Raw genomic sequence first — 16,418 nt, forward strand, 5'->3', positions numbered from 1 at the left:
CTAATGTTTAAACTCTAAGAGAACTCTTTTTTAAACTCTTTCTGGTGCGGTGTAATTTATACACAGGGAAGTACTCACCTGTTGATGATATAGTTTGATGAACTTGTACATGTCATATATTCTTACACCCACAACACAGAGTTCTTCCAGCCCCTGGAAAATCTTTCCCTCTTCTGCCCTCAGTAATGACCCCACCAAAGATGACTACTGTTCTGATTTTGTCATCATAGATGGATTTGTCTGCCTTTGAATTTGATTAAACAGAACCACAAGTCAACACATGCAAATATATATACACTTTTTTGGTGACTGCTTTCCATTGCTCACCATCATGGCTGTTTCATCCACATTGCTATGAAGAGTCATTGGTCTTATTATTATTATTGACTGTAAATGTATTCCATTTAAAAATTCTATCCTACATTGATGGCTGTAGTGAATGTTTCTAGTTTTGGTCTATTATGAAGAAATTTGCCATGAACATTCTTACACATTATACATGTCTTTTGGTGGAAAGATTCATTTCTTTTGGATATATAAAAGTATACCTATAATTTCCGGTTGCTTCTCATTAGCACCAAATAATTCTGCTTATGTAAAAATTTCTGGTTATACATACATGCACATATGTAGATAAATAGATAGGGAAGGAAGGAGGGAGAGAAGGAAGGCCTATAATACAGTTTTAGAAATCACATCAAAATTTGGTTGGGTCTTCATGTGCACAATCTCCTTTCTAACTTTAATTGTAACATAGATCATAACATAACGTAGCTATAATAGTAAAATAAATTTGATACTAAAGTTTGGAATAAGAAAATGTTTGTTGAAAGTAGGAATGAATTTTACTTCTTTTAAAATAGTATATACATTTTTATCAACCATTTATATCATCCATAACATGAAAAATTGATATAAGATTATAAGTAATGCATTTTAACTACAGCTTACAGTATCTTGTTGCTCCTTGAAAAATCCTCCCTATATTCGTGTTTCAAATACAATACTAGATTTTTCCCCCTCTGTTGCATTTCTTTTTAATACAGTGAAAACATTAATGGGAGAAAGAAATTGAATGTATTTCTCAAAAGACTGACATTCTTAAATTCAACTGTAATTCTCAGATGCTTGAAAGAACCTCAGGTTTTTATCAGCTTTGCAAGTAACCCTCCCAAGAACTACTCTAAGTAGTGAGTCATTCTTACCCAGTTGCCATTAAAAACAACAATACAAACGAAAATAGAACATTTACTTTCCATTGGTGGTTTTTTATAAGTAGAGTAAAAATGAAGCAGTTTCGCAATCTGTGTCTAGTTGGTCCTTTAATTTAGATTTCCCCTTATTTTTGCAGATACTTAAAGCTTCAGAAAGACTGCCCCTACTACCTACCACAAGAGGACCAGCTTAACCATACGCTCCAAAAGATGGCTGGGATAGATCTTGTGAAGTAATTTCTGAGCAGACCAAGATCTTTGGGAATGAACACTAAAGATGTTTTGAATGAACCATAGTCCACTGGCATTTTAGTGTTTTTCTTTTTTTTTTTTTTTAAGAAACAAAAATCACACGTATTGTTACATTCCTGCATGTCCTTTTCTGATAGCCTTAGTGGGTCCACTGGATTTTTCTTTTCCCTTTTGTGATGCAGCTTTTAGTCTTACCTGCATATATGTGTTTTTCAGACAGTAATTAATAACCATTGATGAGATAGCAGCACTTGTCATGGCAGGATTTTAATATATCTTATCAGTAATTAACACTATGTCAGCTGACTTGTGTACACTGCATGAAACATGAATTAAAGCCACTAAGAGTGCCTTGTCTTAGGGCTCTGAAAAACACTGATGGGATCATCATTAGCTGTGAAGATTTGAGTTGTATATATCTGCACTGATACCTTTATTAAAAAAATTGCTATATTCGAGTATTCAGGGTAAAACTCAACATTTGAGATTCCTGCAGCTTTTAGCTTGTTAATTAGAAAAAATTTAATATTTCAAAAAAAGTTTAAATTATCGTGGGTAATTTATTTTTCAGAAAAAAAGGGGGACATTAAAATACTTGTTAGAATGTAGAGGAAAGGAACAGCCTGTTATATCATGCAAAAACGCTTTTCAGCACATTGGGGTGATTGTAGAATAGCTGTAATCCTCTTGGTATTTGTTTAAATCTTAGAAAATAACAGTTAGTGGTGCCTCATGTAAAAGTTGTTCTTCCTTTTGCTGGTAAAGTAACATGTACAACACTGATTCCTGCTCTGTGTATCAAGGAGACATTGCCTCTGGCTGAATGAAGCAGGGTTTGTGAAAAGTGCTCAGAAACCAGAAGTTCTCTGTGCTTTCACAGCTTTTGAGGCTTTTCCTTTCCACGCTGGAGACTTTCTTCTGTTTTTAATGTGGCTAGTGTGTGGCTCAGAAATGGCTGCTGTGATGAAAATGCTCATTTGTTAGGAAAAAGAGGTAGCTACATTCTCATTTTGAAAGGACCATGAGCTATTTAAAAAAAAAAACCTAAGATGTGGTTTTATTTACATGTCAGGGGAGCTCTTGATCACGTTCACATTGTTTTAAGATAAAGCGATTTTTTTTTTCCTGCTTTTAGGGTTAAAATCAAAGAAATTTTATATTTTTATCATTAGAGGTCACTATAGTGTAATAAGGTATGCTGAACCGTAGTGTTAGTGAAGCCCAAAGTAATACATAGTAAAAGAGCAATAATTTTCTGAAGCTGTGATCTGGGTAATACAGAGTTGCTACTCAAAAATCTAATAAAGCTCTTACTTCGTATTGTAAATTATAGAACACTACTTTTTAATAAAGCCATATTTTTTTAGAGAAACAGGAGTGACATAGAACTGATAAATGCATAAGATAAATTTCGCTGGATTTTTGTATATAATCATCTCTAGAACTCTGAACACTGAGAATTCATTATGCTGTGGTCATTATTCAGATACTTTCTAATTCCAAATATCTTGATGGATGAGCCTTGTCTTTACAAATATATGCCAAGCTGGGAAACATCAATGGATTTTCTAGAAATAATGTAAACATCTTCTGTTTAATGTTATTTGAGTGCAATAAAATACAGAAGAATTCTTCTCTGTATTGTCATTATTTTAGAGTATATATTTTTTTGTTTTGTTCCATAACAACATCAGTTCATTTTATACTTTCTAATATTTCAGGGTATTCTAGCACTTTTGGTGACTAAAATCACGAAGGAGTACATTCAACCTCTTTCTTTACTTATTTCTAGTAGGTAGTGTTTATTTCGTTTAATATTCACTACGATGCTACAATCTGAGGGGCAGAATTCGGATGAAATAGTCCCTGCATCATGCTGTGTTGGTTTTTGTCCTGCACCTAGAAGTTCTGATAAGTCCCTGGCGAGGTCACTCATTCACCTGCACACTCTGGTCCTCCGTGACTATCACTTGGTGAGGATTAGCCTTCAGCCTGTTTGAGAGAACCTAGGAGTTTGAGTGACTGGAAGGGTAGCAAAAGGTACCGAAGATTCTCTTCTGATCTTCATTCTCTGGGCAGTCAAGGAGAATGAGACACAAAGGGACGAAGCTTCTGGGATTTTAGAAAGTGTTGTTTTTTCCTCCAAGGCCCTCAGAAGAAACAGAAAAATCCTTTATGGTTAAGCAGGCCCGTTTTGCTGCACTGGCGATGCTAAGTGCTGAGTTAGGGAGTCGGGGCTCCAGGCACCTGGGTGTTATTACTGTGCTTACAGATGAAGAGACTGAGGGTCAGAGAGGCTGCAAGGCCTGCCAGTCAAGGTCATTCACAGCCTAGAGTCCAGAGTGTACAGGTGGGCACCTAGTGGAAGGTGGAAACAATTAGGGGGCGACCAAGAGCAAGCAGAGAGAGGGCAGTCAGGTAACGGAGGAGTAAGAATCCAGGTGATGTCGTGATAGGATCTGACTGGGGAAGTGCTAGTGGAGAGAGGACAGGGGCCTTGTGACTTAGACAGGACCTGGTCAGGGAGAGGCAGAGCCCCATGGCTGGGTCTTGGAGCAGGGAGAATAGATGCCAGTGTGACTAGGAGCTCAGGACACACAGACCTGGGTGGAGACTAGCTGTGCCCACAAGAATTGGCCGGTAGGCAAATTAGCACAGTAGCTGGAATGATAGGGTTCAAAATAATTGAATATACAAAAATGATTTTTTCTTAATGGTTGTATGACAGTTTTTAAAAGATGAAGATACTGTTCTCTTTAGTAAGGTTTTCTTTAATAAAATAATGTTGAAAGAGTTAGCACCATTAGAAAACATGTAGTTTATGTTTCTTTGGGGCTGTGTATTAAGACTTAAATCTGAGTTACTGGTAAGCTTGTACTTCTGTCATTTTCTGGGTTGGACTAAGCGTAGAGTATGGACCACCCACTATTGGAATATGCAAAGTGTGCTATTGTAGAGTGTGGCCTTCTGAATAGTTCTTAACTGTTCTGCAACTCTTGGCAATATTCCGTAGCCTCTCTAAGCCATTTTTCTTATCTATGGAATTAAAACTACTTTTCAGAGTTAAATGGGATAATCTTCATTAAGTGTTGAGAGCAACGCCTGGCATCTAGTTAAGTGTTATCAATCATTTTCCTTTTTGGCACGCTGAGGGCCATTTGAATTTTCCCTGGGAAGCCCCAGGTACAAACTGTTGCTGCTGCTGCTGCTAAGTCACTTCAGTCGTGTCCAACTCTGTGTGACCCCATAGACAGCAGCCCACCAGGCTCCCCCGTCCCTGGGATTCTCCAGGCAAGAACACTGGAGTGGGTTGCCATTTCCTTCTCCAATGCATGAAAGTGAAAAGTGAAAGTGAAGTCGCTCGGTCGTGTCCGACCCTCAGCGACCCCATGGACTGCAGCCCACCAGGCTCCTCCATCCATGGGATTTTCCAGGCAAGAGTACTAGAGTGGGGTGCCATTGCCTTCTCCGGTACAAAGACTAAAGAATAGCAAAGTCATACTGTATTATATTGTGCAGAATGCTAGTGAGGTAAGCTGAAGCTCTTTGAGAACTTTACCTAAGTTAAATTTAAGCACTGAAAACCCCAGAGGTGAAAATCCCCTACTCTGTGTATTTTCCACACCCAAGCTCCTGGCTCAGATCTCAACTTGCTGAAGCAGTGGTATTAGAAGGGGACAGAACCTAGGGCTTTTGCCCTGGGATTGGAACATCTGGGCTAGGCCTTCTTAGTTCACCTCTTGTCATCCTAGGTAACTGCAGACAGGAGGAAAAAAGATGATGACCCTGGTTCCAGGGCGCACACCTGGCCAGGGGCCTCCCACACCTTTTTAAATGGTGATCAGTTCTGAACTTCCCCAGTGGTCCAGTGGTTAAGACTTTGCCTTCCAATGAAGGGGTATTTGTTCAATATCTGGTCAGGGCGCTGAGGTCCCACATGCTTCTTAGCCAAAAAGCCAAATAAAACAAAAGCAATATTGTAACAATTTCAATAAAGACTTTAAAAATGGTCCATGTCAAAAAACAAACAAACAAACCTAAAAAAAGATGACCAATTCAATCCACTCTTCCTTCCTTGGTTTCCCTGGGGGCGGGAAGATTTGTGGACAGCTCTAAAATCTTCATGACCAGCACCCACTAGTTTTCTATAGTCAACTGAGAAACGCATTTTATGCTTGATTTGTCTAAATTACACTAGCCATATGCCAGGTAACAGATTATTGGAGGGGTGGACACTCCCAGCCTTCCTGCACACATTGCTGGTGCCACAGGAAGAGATATCCTTGGAAATTGAGATTTTTTGATACTTCTCTTCTATCTTGTATCCCTGATACCTACAAGAGTTGTTCAGTCACATCTGACTCTGCAACCCCATGGACTGTAGCGTGTCAAGCTTCCCTGTCCTTCACTATCTCCCGGAGTTTACTCAAACTCAAGAGTACATCCTACTAAATGACGCACTGCCTAACCTTATGATGGTGGTGGTTTTGTCACTAAGTCGTGTCTGACTCTTTCAACCCTATGGGCTGTAGCCCACCAGGCTCCTCTGTCCATGGGATTTCCTGGGCAAGAATACTGGAGTGGGTTGCCATTTCCTTCCCCAGGGTATCTTCCAGACCCAGGGATCAAACCCCGGTCTCCTGCATTGAAGGCAGATTCTTTACTGAGCCACCAGGGAAGCCCTTTATGACAAGGGTACAGTTAATAAGGTCAGAAATTCTAGAATGTTCAACAGAGATTAGCACTGACCAGGAAATGTGTGGCAGCCAACATTTTTTTTAAGATATTTTTGATGTGGACCATTTTTTAAAAGCCTTTATTGAATTTGTTGCAGTATTGATTCTGTTTAGTGTATTTTATGGTTTTTTGGCTGTGAGGCATGTGGGATCTTAGCCTGCCCACCAGGGATCAAACCCGCACTTCCTACACTGGTAGGTGAAGCCTTGACCACTGGATCACTAGCCAACTTTTTAAAACCCTCCCTTTGCAAAGTCAAGACCTGTACTTCTTTTTCCCTTTCAACAAAATTAGAGACTGGCATGGGGAAAAGAATGTCTATTTTGGAGTCAAATACACCACTGACCTTGATTACTTAGACCCCTACCTTGTCAAGCTTCAGCCTCCTCCTCTGCATGAAGAAGGAGCTCAGAACTACTGCAGAGGGTTGTTTAGTTGCTCAGTCCTATCTGACACTTTTGTGACCCCACAGACTGTAGCCCGCCAGGCTACTCTGTCGATGGGATTTCCTGGGCAAGAATACTGGAGTGGGTTGCCATTTCTTTGCCCATCTGCAGAGGATGTTAGGAGGCAAAAGATGTGTCTTGTGCTTGGCACCAAGCCTGGCACACTTTGGGTCGGTTTGCTTCCTCTCCTCTGGGGGTCTCAAAGGAGAAACACGTGACTGATACAAAGTCCTCTCCTTGCATCAGGAGCCTCGGATTTACCTCTTGCCTCCAAAAATTGAAATGTTTTCTATGAATGAATATGGGAAACTAGGGATCAAGAAATTGAATGATGTTGCCTGCACCCCTGAACCCAACCTGCACGGTACCCACACTCTCTCACGTCTACTCTGGGGAAATAATGGAATCTAATTTTTTTCATCAGACTACTAAACTCTGCCCCATCCCCACTGCAACTCAACAGTACACATGTGTACCTAGAAATTCTCAAAGACTAGGTAAATACCTACGGGGACTGAAATTGACTGGTCTACCTCTAACTGTGCTGTGTCACACCTGGGCTCAGTGTGGGCACCCCTGTGGGTCACCTGTGGATATAGGAAGTCCTTGAGGAGTCAGGTTAGTGTTCTCAGTAGGATGGCATGCTACAGTTCTTTAAAGCACACAGTCCCTGTTATAAAGCGGTATAGGCTTTAAGAGACAATAAAGCTATTGAATCAGCTTTGAGTGAGTCTTCTCTGTACTCAGTTTGTACCCACAGAGGCATTTATTATTGGTGGAGATGGCCCCCATCACCCCTTATGTAGACCAGGAACACAGCCTGGCACCCAAAACCTGCTTACTGCTTGGTGATTTTTATAAGTAATTCAAATTCTTAATATTTTATAATAAATTACATACGTAAAGAATTTAAGATTTAGGAAAATTGAATTGTTAGCCCAGAATTTTTTAAATTGAAGTATAATTAATTTATAATATTGCGTTAGTTTCAGTGATGTATCTCTTATCAGTGACTCTATCACTTATCACAAAGTGATAGAGTCATATGTATATACTCAATCATATATATATAATTCTTTTCTATTGTACATTATTACAAGATACTGAATATAGTTCCCTGTGCTATACAGTAGGTCCTTATTGTTTGTCTATTTTATATATAATAGTGTGTATCTCTTAATCCCAGAAATATTATGAATTGAACTCATTTGAAGATAGTCCTATAATTTGAGACTTTGAATTGTGACTCTCACAATATTTATTTTGTTTTGTCTTTACCTTTCAGAAACAAATAAGAAAGCAGATGAGCCAGGAAAAAAAGGAAAAGGTGAGATTGTTAAAATCAACAGCCTTTCAAATACACATAAGGAGAAGTTATACTATCCGTGAATAATGTGATCTTATTTTCTGCACTAGTCAAAATAAATTGCCAGTGTGTTTATTATTTCAGTGGTTTTATCAACAGACATTAACGTTCTACATAAACATTAAGAGCTAAAGCTCTGGAAAGACATTAGCATCTAATGCTAGTTTTGCTGTTCATTCTATATACGTCTTGAGAATTACCCAACCTCTGTGCTTCAGTTTCTTCTTCTGTGATATAGGAATCATAAGAACAGTACCAACTTCCAGAAACCATGAGACTGTTGTTCCCACAATAGTAATTAAGTGAAAATATATGTAAAGTGCTTAAAGCAGAGTCTAGCACAGGGAAAGCACAAAGGAAATGTTAATTATTACTGTCACCTTTGTTGACAGCTGTTCTAAGTACAAAGATTATTCGAATATATTCTTTTTTCACGGGACTTTGAACTGTTTGAAAGAAAGTCATGCAAATGTTTACATCTGTAAAGAAAATATCATCTCTGCCTTCCAAGAGCTTATTATAGAGGCACTCTAATAAATTTAAGGAACCAGTAGAATTTTAATTCAAAGTTCACAAAGGTTGCTAAACATAGAGTGAGGAGCTATTTTTTAAAGTTAAATTTATAAACATTATATGGATGGTCACAGAGTAGCAGTTATATTTTTAGTATCATTTGAATGGTAAAATCATCAATGATTAAACATTATTGGAGTTTCAGAAATGGCTTTAACTCTTAGTGATAAAAGCAGTGTTTACATTTAAAAGATACAGTTCACGTAAGAGCGAAGATCTTACTTACTCAGTAGGTAAACAGTACTTGACTGTATGAAGTTGCTGGCTTTTGGCCATTATTTCATAGCCCTTAGGCATTTATTTTGCCTGGATAATCCCAGGGATGGGGGAGCCTGGTGGACTGCTGTCTGTGGAATCGCACAGAGTCGGACACGACTGAAGTGACTTAGCAGCAGCAGCAGCAGCAGCAGCAGGCATTTATTTAGCTCATGCATTTTTTTCTGACTGTTTTTAATTTTTTATTAAAGTAATATACAGATCTAAGTTTTAAATTAAAATATAGTTTATTTACAATGTGTTCATTTCTGCTGCACAGCAAAGTAATTCAATTATACATACATATACATTGCTTTTTTAAAAAATATTTTTTTCCATTATGGTGTATCATAGGTTATTGAATATAGTTCTTTGTGCTACACAGTTAGTGCCTTATTGTTTATCCATTCTATTTATAAAAACTTACATCTACTAACCACAGCGTCTCACTCCATCCCTTCCCCACCCCACGTCCCCTTGGCAACCGCAAGTCTGTTCTCTGTGGCTGTGAGTCTGTTTCTGTTCCATAGATAGTTTCGTTTGTGTCATATTTTAAATTCCACATATGAGTGATATCAAATGTTATTTGATAACAACATTTTCAACAATAAATTTAAGAAGCCAGTAGCATTTTAATTCAGCGTTCACAAAGGTTGCTAAACGTAGAGTGGGGAGTACAAAGATTATTCAAACATGTTCTTTTTTCACTTTTACATTTCTTTACAGATGTAAATATTTGCATGTCTTTCTTTCTAACAATCCAGAGTCCTGTGAAAAAGGCTGGATAGTACTCAATTGTATACATGCACCACATCTTCTTTATCCATTTATCTGTCAATGGACATTTCCCCCTACGCGTTTCTAAATAATGTCTGAATTCTGTAGTTTTCTCCTCTATGTTGGAAACTGTTGGCTGCCTTTTCTATGTAGATGACTGGGCTTCTATTCACACAAGCTCTCCACACTGCCTTACCTCCCAATCTTGTACTAAGTCCATGACTTACTTACTCTCTCTACTGTTTGCTGTTGCCCAGCCTCCTTAGGTAGTTGCCCCTGTTTCCCTGACCATCCTGCGTTGAAGGTCCTAAAATCAGTCCTCAGAGCATTTCTCCATCTACACACACTCCCTTGATGATTCCACCTGATCTCACGGCTTTAAATGTCTTTATGCCAAAGTCAACTGCTTTAACTGTAGCCCAGGTCCCTACCTGAACTCTCAACAAGTATGTCCACCTGTCTACCTGATGGAGACCTGATGGCTACCTGATGCCGTTGGTGGATATCTAATAATCGCATCAAACTTAATAAGTATAAAATGGAACTCCTGACCTTCCCCTGAAAACACACTGCTCCTACAAATCTCTCTTTCCTGCCTCCCTGTCATTCCATCAGCAAACCCTGTCCATTCTCTCTTCCGAGCTTCTTCCTGCCACCTTCTCTCTCTACCACCATCTCTGGCCTGATGACTCCACTTACTTCCTAACTGATCTTCCTTTGTCTCTATCCTCTTTCTCAATTCAGTAGCCACGGTGACCCTTTTGAACATTCTTTGCATGCTAAGTCACTTCAGTCGTGTCCAACTCTTTGCGACCTTATAGACTGTAGCCTGCCAGGTTCCCCTGTCCATGGGATTCTTCAGTCAAGAATACTGGAGTGAGTTGCCATTCCCTTCTCCCGGGGATCTTCCCAACCCAGGCATGGAAGCCACATCTCTTAAGTCTCCTGCATTGGCTAGAGGGTTCTTTACCACTAGCGCTACCTGGGAAGCCCTTAAACTTTCTTTCAGAATTTTATTTATTTTTTGTTTATTTATTTTTGCCTGCACTGGGTCTTTGTTGCTGTCTTGGGCTTTCTCTAGTTGCAATGAGCAGGGACTACTCTCCAGTTGTGGTATGTGGGCTTCTCACTGCAGTGGCTTTTCTTGTTCAGAACATAGGCTCTGGGGCTGGGTTCAGTAGTTGCGGCGTGTAGGCTTAGTTGCTCTGAGGCATGTGGAATCTTCCCAGAGCAGGGATTGAACCCCTGTGCCTGCATTGGCAGGTGGATTCTTAACCATTGGACATGAAGGAAGTCCACGGTGACCCTTTTAAAACCTAAGTGGTACCCTGTTGCTCAGATGCCTCCACCATCTTCACATCTTGCTCAGAGTAAAAACAAAGTCGTCTGTGATGGTTTACAGGCCTCGCATATCGGGTTCTCACTCTCAGAAGGTCTCTGGGGTTAGTGACGTGCTCAAGGCAACTGTGGCTAAATGCACTCTGAATAGCAAACAGTCTGCAAAGGTCCTGAGGCAGCAGGGAAGGACCTGAGAAACCAGAGCCCACGAACAAAGCCAGAGCGTGTGCTGTGCAGTTGGAGGGGAAGTCAGGGGCCAGACCATGGCGGAGTCAAGCTGCCTTTGTTCATGCAGTGGGCCTCCACACCCAGCCCATGCAGGTGTCTGTGCAGGTCAGAGACTTTCCAGTTCACACACCGACTGGTTTGCTTCCAGGAGGTACACCCGGCACTTTCTGACAAAGGTAGAGACGGGAGGGTGAGTGCTGGGTGTGGCTTACTGCAGATATAAACAGGTGCAAGCCCTGCTCCAGATGCTATGCTTAGCGTTTCTCACTCTCCAGGGCTGCATTTCCTTCCTTCTGCACTGTACTTCCCTCTAGTACCCTCTGCACCGCTTTCTCCTCCCGGGATTCTGAGCCCTTAGGCAGCTTTCCAGTGGCGTGGGAGGTGGGCTCCCTGGCTATTTCTTCATAGAACTTGTGGAGAGAATCTGCAACAACTTCACCTGATTGGCTCTTCTACTCTCCATCATGTAGAGCTGGCCTTATATCCACACCAACTGAAGGAGGTTGGCAATTGAAGTCTTTTATTGATTGTGACATACAGGGAGAATCTTAGGATTAAGAGATGTAATGAGTTAGTGTTACCCCAAATTCACTAAAAATCCTGTTTGAGCAAATTGTCAGGTTTGGAAATTCCATCTTTTTTTTTTTTTTTTTTTTAACCCACATTCATGAGAAAAAGCAGAAGTATTAGCCGCTCAGTTGTGCCCAACTATTTGTGATGCCACGGACTATAGCCCACCAGGCTACCCTCTGTGAAATTCTCCAGGCAAGAATACTGGAGTGGGTTGCCATTCCCTTCTCCAGGGGATCTTCCCAACTCAGGGATCGAACCTTGGTCTCCTGTGTCTCCTGTATTACAGGCAAATTCTTTACCATCTGACCCACCAGGGAAACCCATAGGATGCTGTTAACTGGTATGGCAGAGGGAGAGGGAAATATTCCATTTCTGGGATACACAGTGAAAAAATGGAATGTTTTAATAGCCAGCTTTTAATTTCACAATAATAGAAATGGAGATTTTTAAAAAACAGTAATTGTAAATTTGTCTCAGGATGAATTATTAGGCTAAGTTTCTACTGAGTTATCACTCTCAAATTCTTTATCAGAGATCTACAGATGAGAGGGGGAAGATGTTATTTTTCCTTACAATTAATAGTCACATAATTCTTTTCTTTTAGAGAAGCCTGTTTAGTTTATTTTGATAGAGTCATAAGTTTGGACTAGGGCTAATTCTAAAACAGGCCCTCTTTGGAGATACCAGCTTCTTATATTGAATATTATTTATATCTGTTTAACCTAAAATTGCTGTATCAGTTTTTCCCCACTGGATGTCATCTTTTCCCACACATTCTATATTCCACACCCACAGAATAGAACTGTGAGCTGAAATGTAATGCAGTGCAAAAATGCCTGATGAAATGTCCAATTCAAACAATTATTTTTATTCATTCATTTATTCAGTACATATTGAGTACCTGCTATGTGCTAGGCCCTGTTTTAGGCACTGGGGCTAAAACATTCAATAAAAACAAAGTCCCAGTTCTCATAGTACTTACAGCATATTTTAGTGTATGTGTGTTGTGGGGAGAGATTTGTCATTTTCAAAAAAATAAAATAAATATGAAAAAGAATATAAAACAGGAAAAAGATATAGAGAATGACAGTGGTCGGGAGTGTTGCTCTGTTGATGGGCCTCTTGGACAGTGACGCTTGGAGATGTAAGATGCAAGGGCATGAGCTATGCAGCCATATGGGAGAAGTGAGTTCTGGGGGTGGAAAAGTATATTCATAGTTCCTCAGGGAGGTGTGATTAGGATGTGGGTAGACATGGTGAGTAGTGCTTAGATTCTGCCTATATTTTATGTAAGGTCTGTAGGATATGCTGATGGTTAGGATACGAGGCATGAGAGAAAGAGAGGAGTCAAAAATAATTCAAAGCTTCTTAAAAAACTGTGTTAACAAATTCATTGAATGAAAAAGTCTGCATCATGTTACTGATTTAATACATATCAAGTGTCAGTTACTAGTTGAGGATTTGTGTGCCTTTAAAGAAATTTGAGGAACAACAGAACACTCATGCCTGCAAAAGGGGAATGTTTGTTTGCTTGTGTATGTATGTGTGTGTGTGTGTGTGTGTGTGTTAGGTAAAACTGCATTTGGATCAGGGTCTTTTCCTGAAATTCTCCTTTGATTTAAACCAACATTTAATACCCAATTATATTATTCATTACAATCAAGGATGTGCTTAAACTGTATTTTGTGAACATCTTTAAGAATGCATTTAAGGATTTCCTGGGTACTATTTGTATTGTTTTAAAGAATAATAGTCAGTGCCCCAGCAAAACACCAGATGGCAGTAGAAAACAAGTCACATTTACACTAACAAATGACATTTTTTTTATGTAACTTAGAGAAAAGCCTGGGATGGCTATATTATTGCTGATAAATCAACTTGATGCAACCAGTACTTCATATCTATACTTCTGAGTTTTCTATGATCATAAAGAAAGTAGAGAACCGACAAGGGCAATAAACAAGTCTAATTAAGACGTTTTCTTGTTTTAAAATACATTTATCTCTACAAAGTTTTTCCTGGGGTTCTTACAACTGTATGTAACATATTTGAGCAAAAATGGAGAGTATCACCCAGGGATTAAACACTAGAGTCCTCAGGACAGCACATAAAGCATCTCGAGATCCAGCTCCTGTTCATGGCTTTCCTCTGTTCCAAATGCTCTTCCTTGCCTCCCTGCTTCACAACTACAAACTCATGTTCCTCAGAACTGAGCTTAGAGATGAGCTCTGCCAGAACCTTCCCTGATTACACCCATATCACCTACCCCGGACCAGAAGATGTACTTCTCCTCTCTTTTCCCAAGAAAACCTGTGTTTCAGATTTTTAGCACATATTTTGAGTTTCCCTCTGAATTTTTAGACAAAACAACTTAAGAGTGGGAACCATGACCTCCCCCACCCTAGTGTTAGTCCAGTTCTTCAGAGAAAGAGAACCAATGTGTGTGTGTGTGTGTGTGTGTGTGTGTGTGTGTGTGTGTGTGTAGAGGGAGAAACAGCCACAGAGATGTATTTTAAGGAATTGGCTCATGACATTATAGAGGCACCAGATCTGAAATCTGCAGGGAAGGCAGGCAAGCTAGAGACTCAGAAGAGAGATGCTGTTGCAACTTAAGATCAAAGACATTCTAGAGGCAAAGTTCTTGTTGGAGGGGCTGGGGTCTTTTTCTTTAGGCCTTCAACTGATTGGATGAGATCCACCTACATTATGGAGAATAATCTTCTTTACTCAAAGTCTACTTATTGAAATGTTAGTCTCATCTGAAAAAAATACCTTCTCACCTGAAAAAATACCTTCACAGCAATATCCAGACATATTTGACCAAATATCAGGGTACCATGCATGTGTTCATGCTAAGTCGCTTCAAGTGTGTCCAACTCTGTGCAACCCTATGGACTGTAGCCCACCAGGCTGCTCTGTCCATGGGATTCTCCAAGCAAGAACACTAGAGTGGGATGCCATTTCCTCCTCCAGGAGATCTTCCCAACCCTGGGATTGAACCCATCTCTCTTAAGTCCTGCATTGGCGGGCGGGTTCTTTACCACTGGCACCACCTGGGAAACTCTCTAGGTATCATAGCCTGGTATATTTTATACCTAAAATTAACTATCACATCCCTCCAGTGGCAGTTAGCCATTACAAAGTAGGAACTGAAAAAATAATTGTAGTATGAAAAAATGTGGTTAATTCCATTTACTTTAAGTGCCTCTTCATCTGATAGTGATAATATGAGATGCAGATAGCCTAAGTGGTGGGCAGGGGGGTTATAAATGGAAAATCCAAGTATGAGTGAACTTTAAATGTCTACAGTGTACTACATTTCAAGTTACTTTCACGCAGGTTCTCAATTTAATCCTTATTTTAAAAAAATCTTGTGAATTAAGTGTTTTATAGCCATTATTTCAAATATTTTTTTCTTCTTTCTCTCTCCACTACTTCTGGTATTCCAATTAATTGCATGTTGGACTGCATGATACTATCTTACAGGTTTTGAAAGTTGTGTCATTTTTTTTTTTCCATTTGGATTGCGTAATTTCTGTTGCTCTACTTTCAAGTTCAGTGATTCTTTTGCCATTTCAAATCTACTGTTGAGTCCATCTAGTAAAAATTTCATTCCAGCTACTATTTTTTTCAGTTTTAAATTTCCAATTGCTTCTTCTTTTTTTTTTTTTTTTAGTTTCCATTTCACTGTCAAGGTTTCATATCTGTTCAGTCATTAACACCTTGTTTTTCTGTAATTTTTTGTCATTTATAACCACTGGTATGAAATGTTTTCTGATAAACCTGATGGTCTGGGCACACACCAAGACAGTTGCTATTGACTACTTTTTTTTAAATCCTGATTACAAGTCAGGAGAGTCCTTATTCTTTGCTTGTCTAGTAATTTTTGGTCAAAAGCTGGATTGTGTATGTTGCTGTTGTTCAGTCGCTAAGTTGTGTTTGACTTTTTGACCCCATGGACTGCAGCCTGCTAGGCTTCCCTGTCCTTCACTATTTGCCAGAGTTTGCTAAAACTCATGTCCATTGAGTCGGTGATGCCATCCAACCATCTCAGCCTCTGTCACCCACTTCTCCTGCCTTCTCTCTTTCCCAGCATCAAGGTTTTTCCAGTGAGTCAGCTTTTTGCATCAGATGGCCAAAGTATTGGAGCTTCAGCTTCAGCATCAGTTCTTCCAATGAATATTCAAGATTGATTTCCTTTAGGATTGACTGATTGGATCTCCTTGCAGTTCAAGGGACTTTTAAGAGTCTTCTCCAACACCACAATTCAAAAGCATCAGGCAGACTGTGTATCCGTCAGTCAGTTCAGTCGCTCAGTCGTGTCCGACTCTTTGCGACCCCATGAATCGCAGCACGCCAGGCCTCACTGTCCATCACCAACTCCCGGAGTTTACCCAAACTCATGTCCATTAAGTATATGGTATAACTGAGAAATTTCATACCCAGTCTAATCACGAAAAACTTACTTATAGAAAAACTTACAGAACACATTTTTCCATAGAAGCAATTTTATGGTCTTCAGAGGTTTTGTACGCCAGTCCACAAAAACCTATTCAATTCCTAGTTTCCAGTTTTGCAAGTCTCATTGTAACTGTGTTTCTATGGAAAAGGCATTTGTCATTCTTCCTCAGAATATTAGGAACACATTTGGTTTTACTT

General features: G+C 39.7%; 1 protein-coding gene across 6 annotated transcripts in view; it reads left to right on the forward strand.

The window, feature by feature from the left end:
• Positions 1 to 16,418, forward strand: part of ASPH (aspartate beta-hydroxylase) — a 187,319-nt gene that overhangs the window by 85,806 nt on the left and 85,095 nt on the right. For all 6 annotated transcript variants that reach the window (XM_070382346.1, XM_070382345.1, XM_070382351.1 and 3 more), the window contains one exon: positions 7,935 to 7,976. In XM_070382346.1, coding sequence (XP_070238447.1) covers positions 7,935 to 7,976 — 42 coding nt within the window. The remainder of the gene's footprint in view (positions 1 to 7,934; positions 7,977 to 16,418) is intronic.

This window comes from Bos mutus, chromosome 14, assembly GCF_027580195.1.
Source record: "Bos mutus isolate GX-2022 chromosome 14, NWIPB_WYAK_1.1, whole genome shotgun sequence".
NCBI classification, from domain to species: domain Eukaryota; kingdom Metazoa; phylum Chordata; class Mammalia; order Artiodactyla; family Bovidae; genus Bos; species Bos mutus.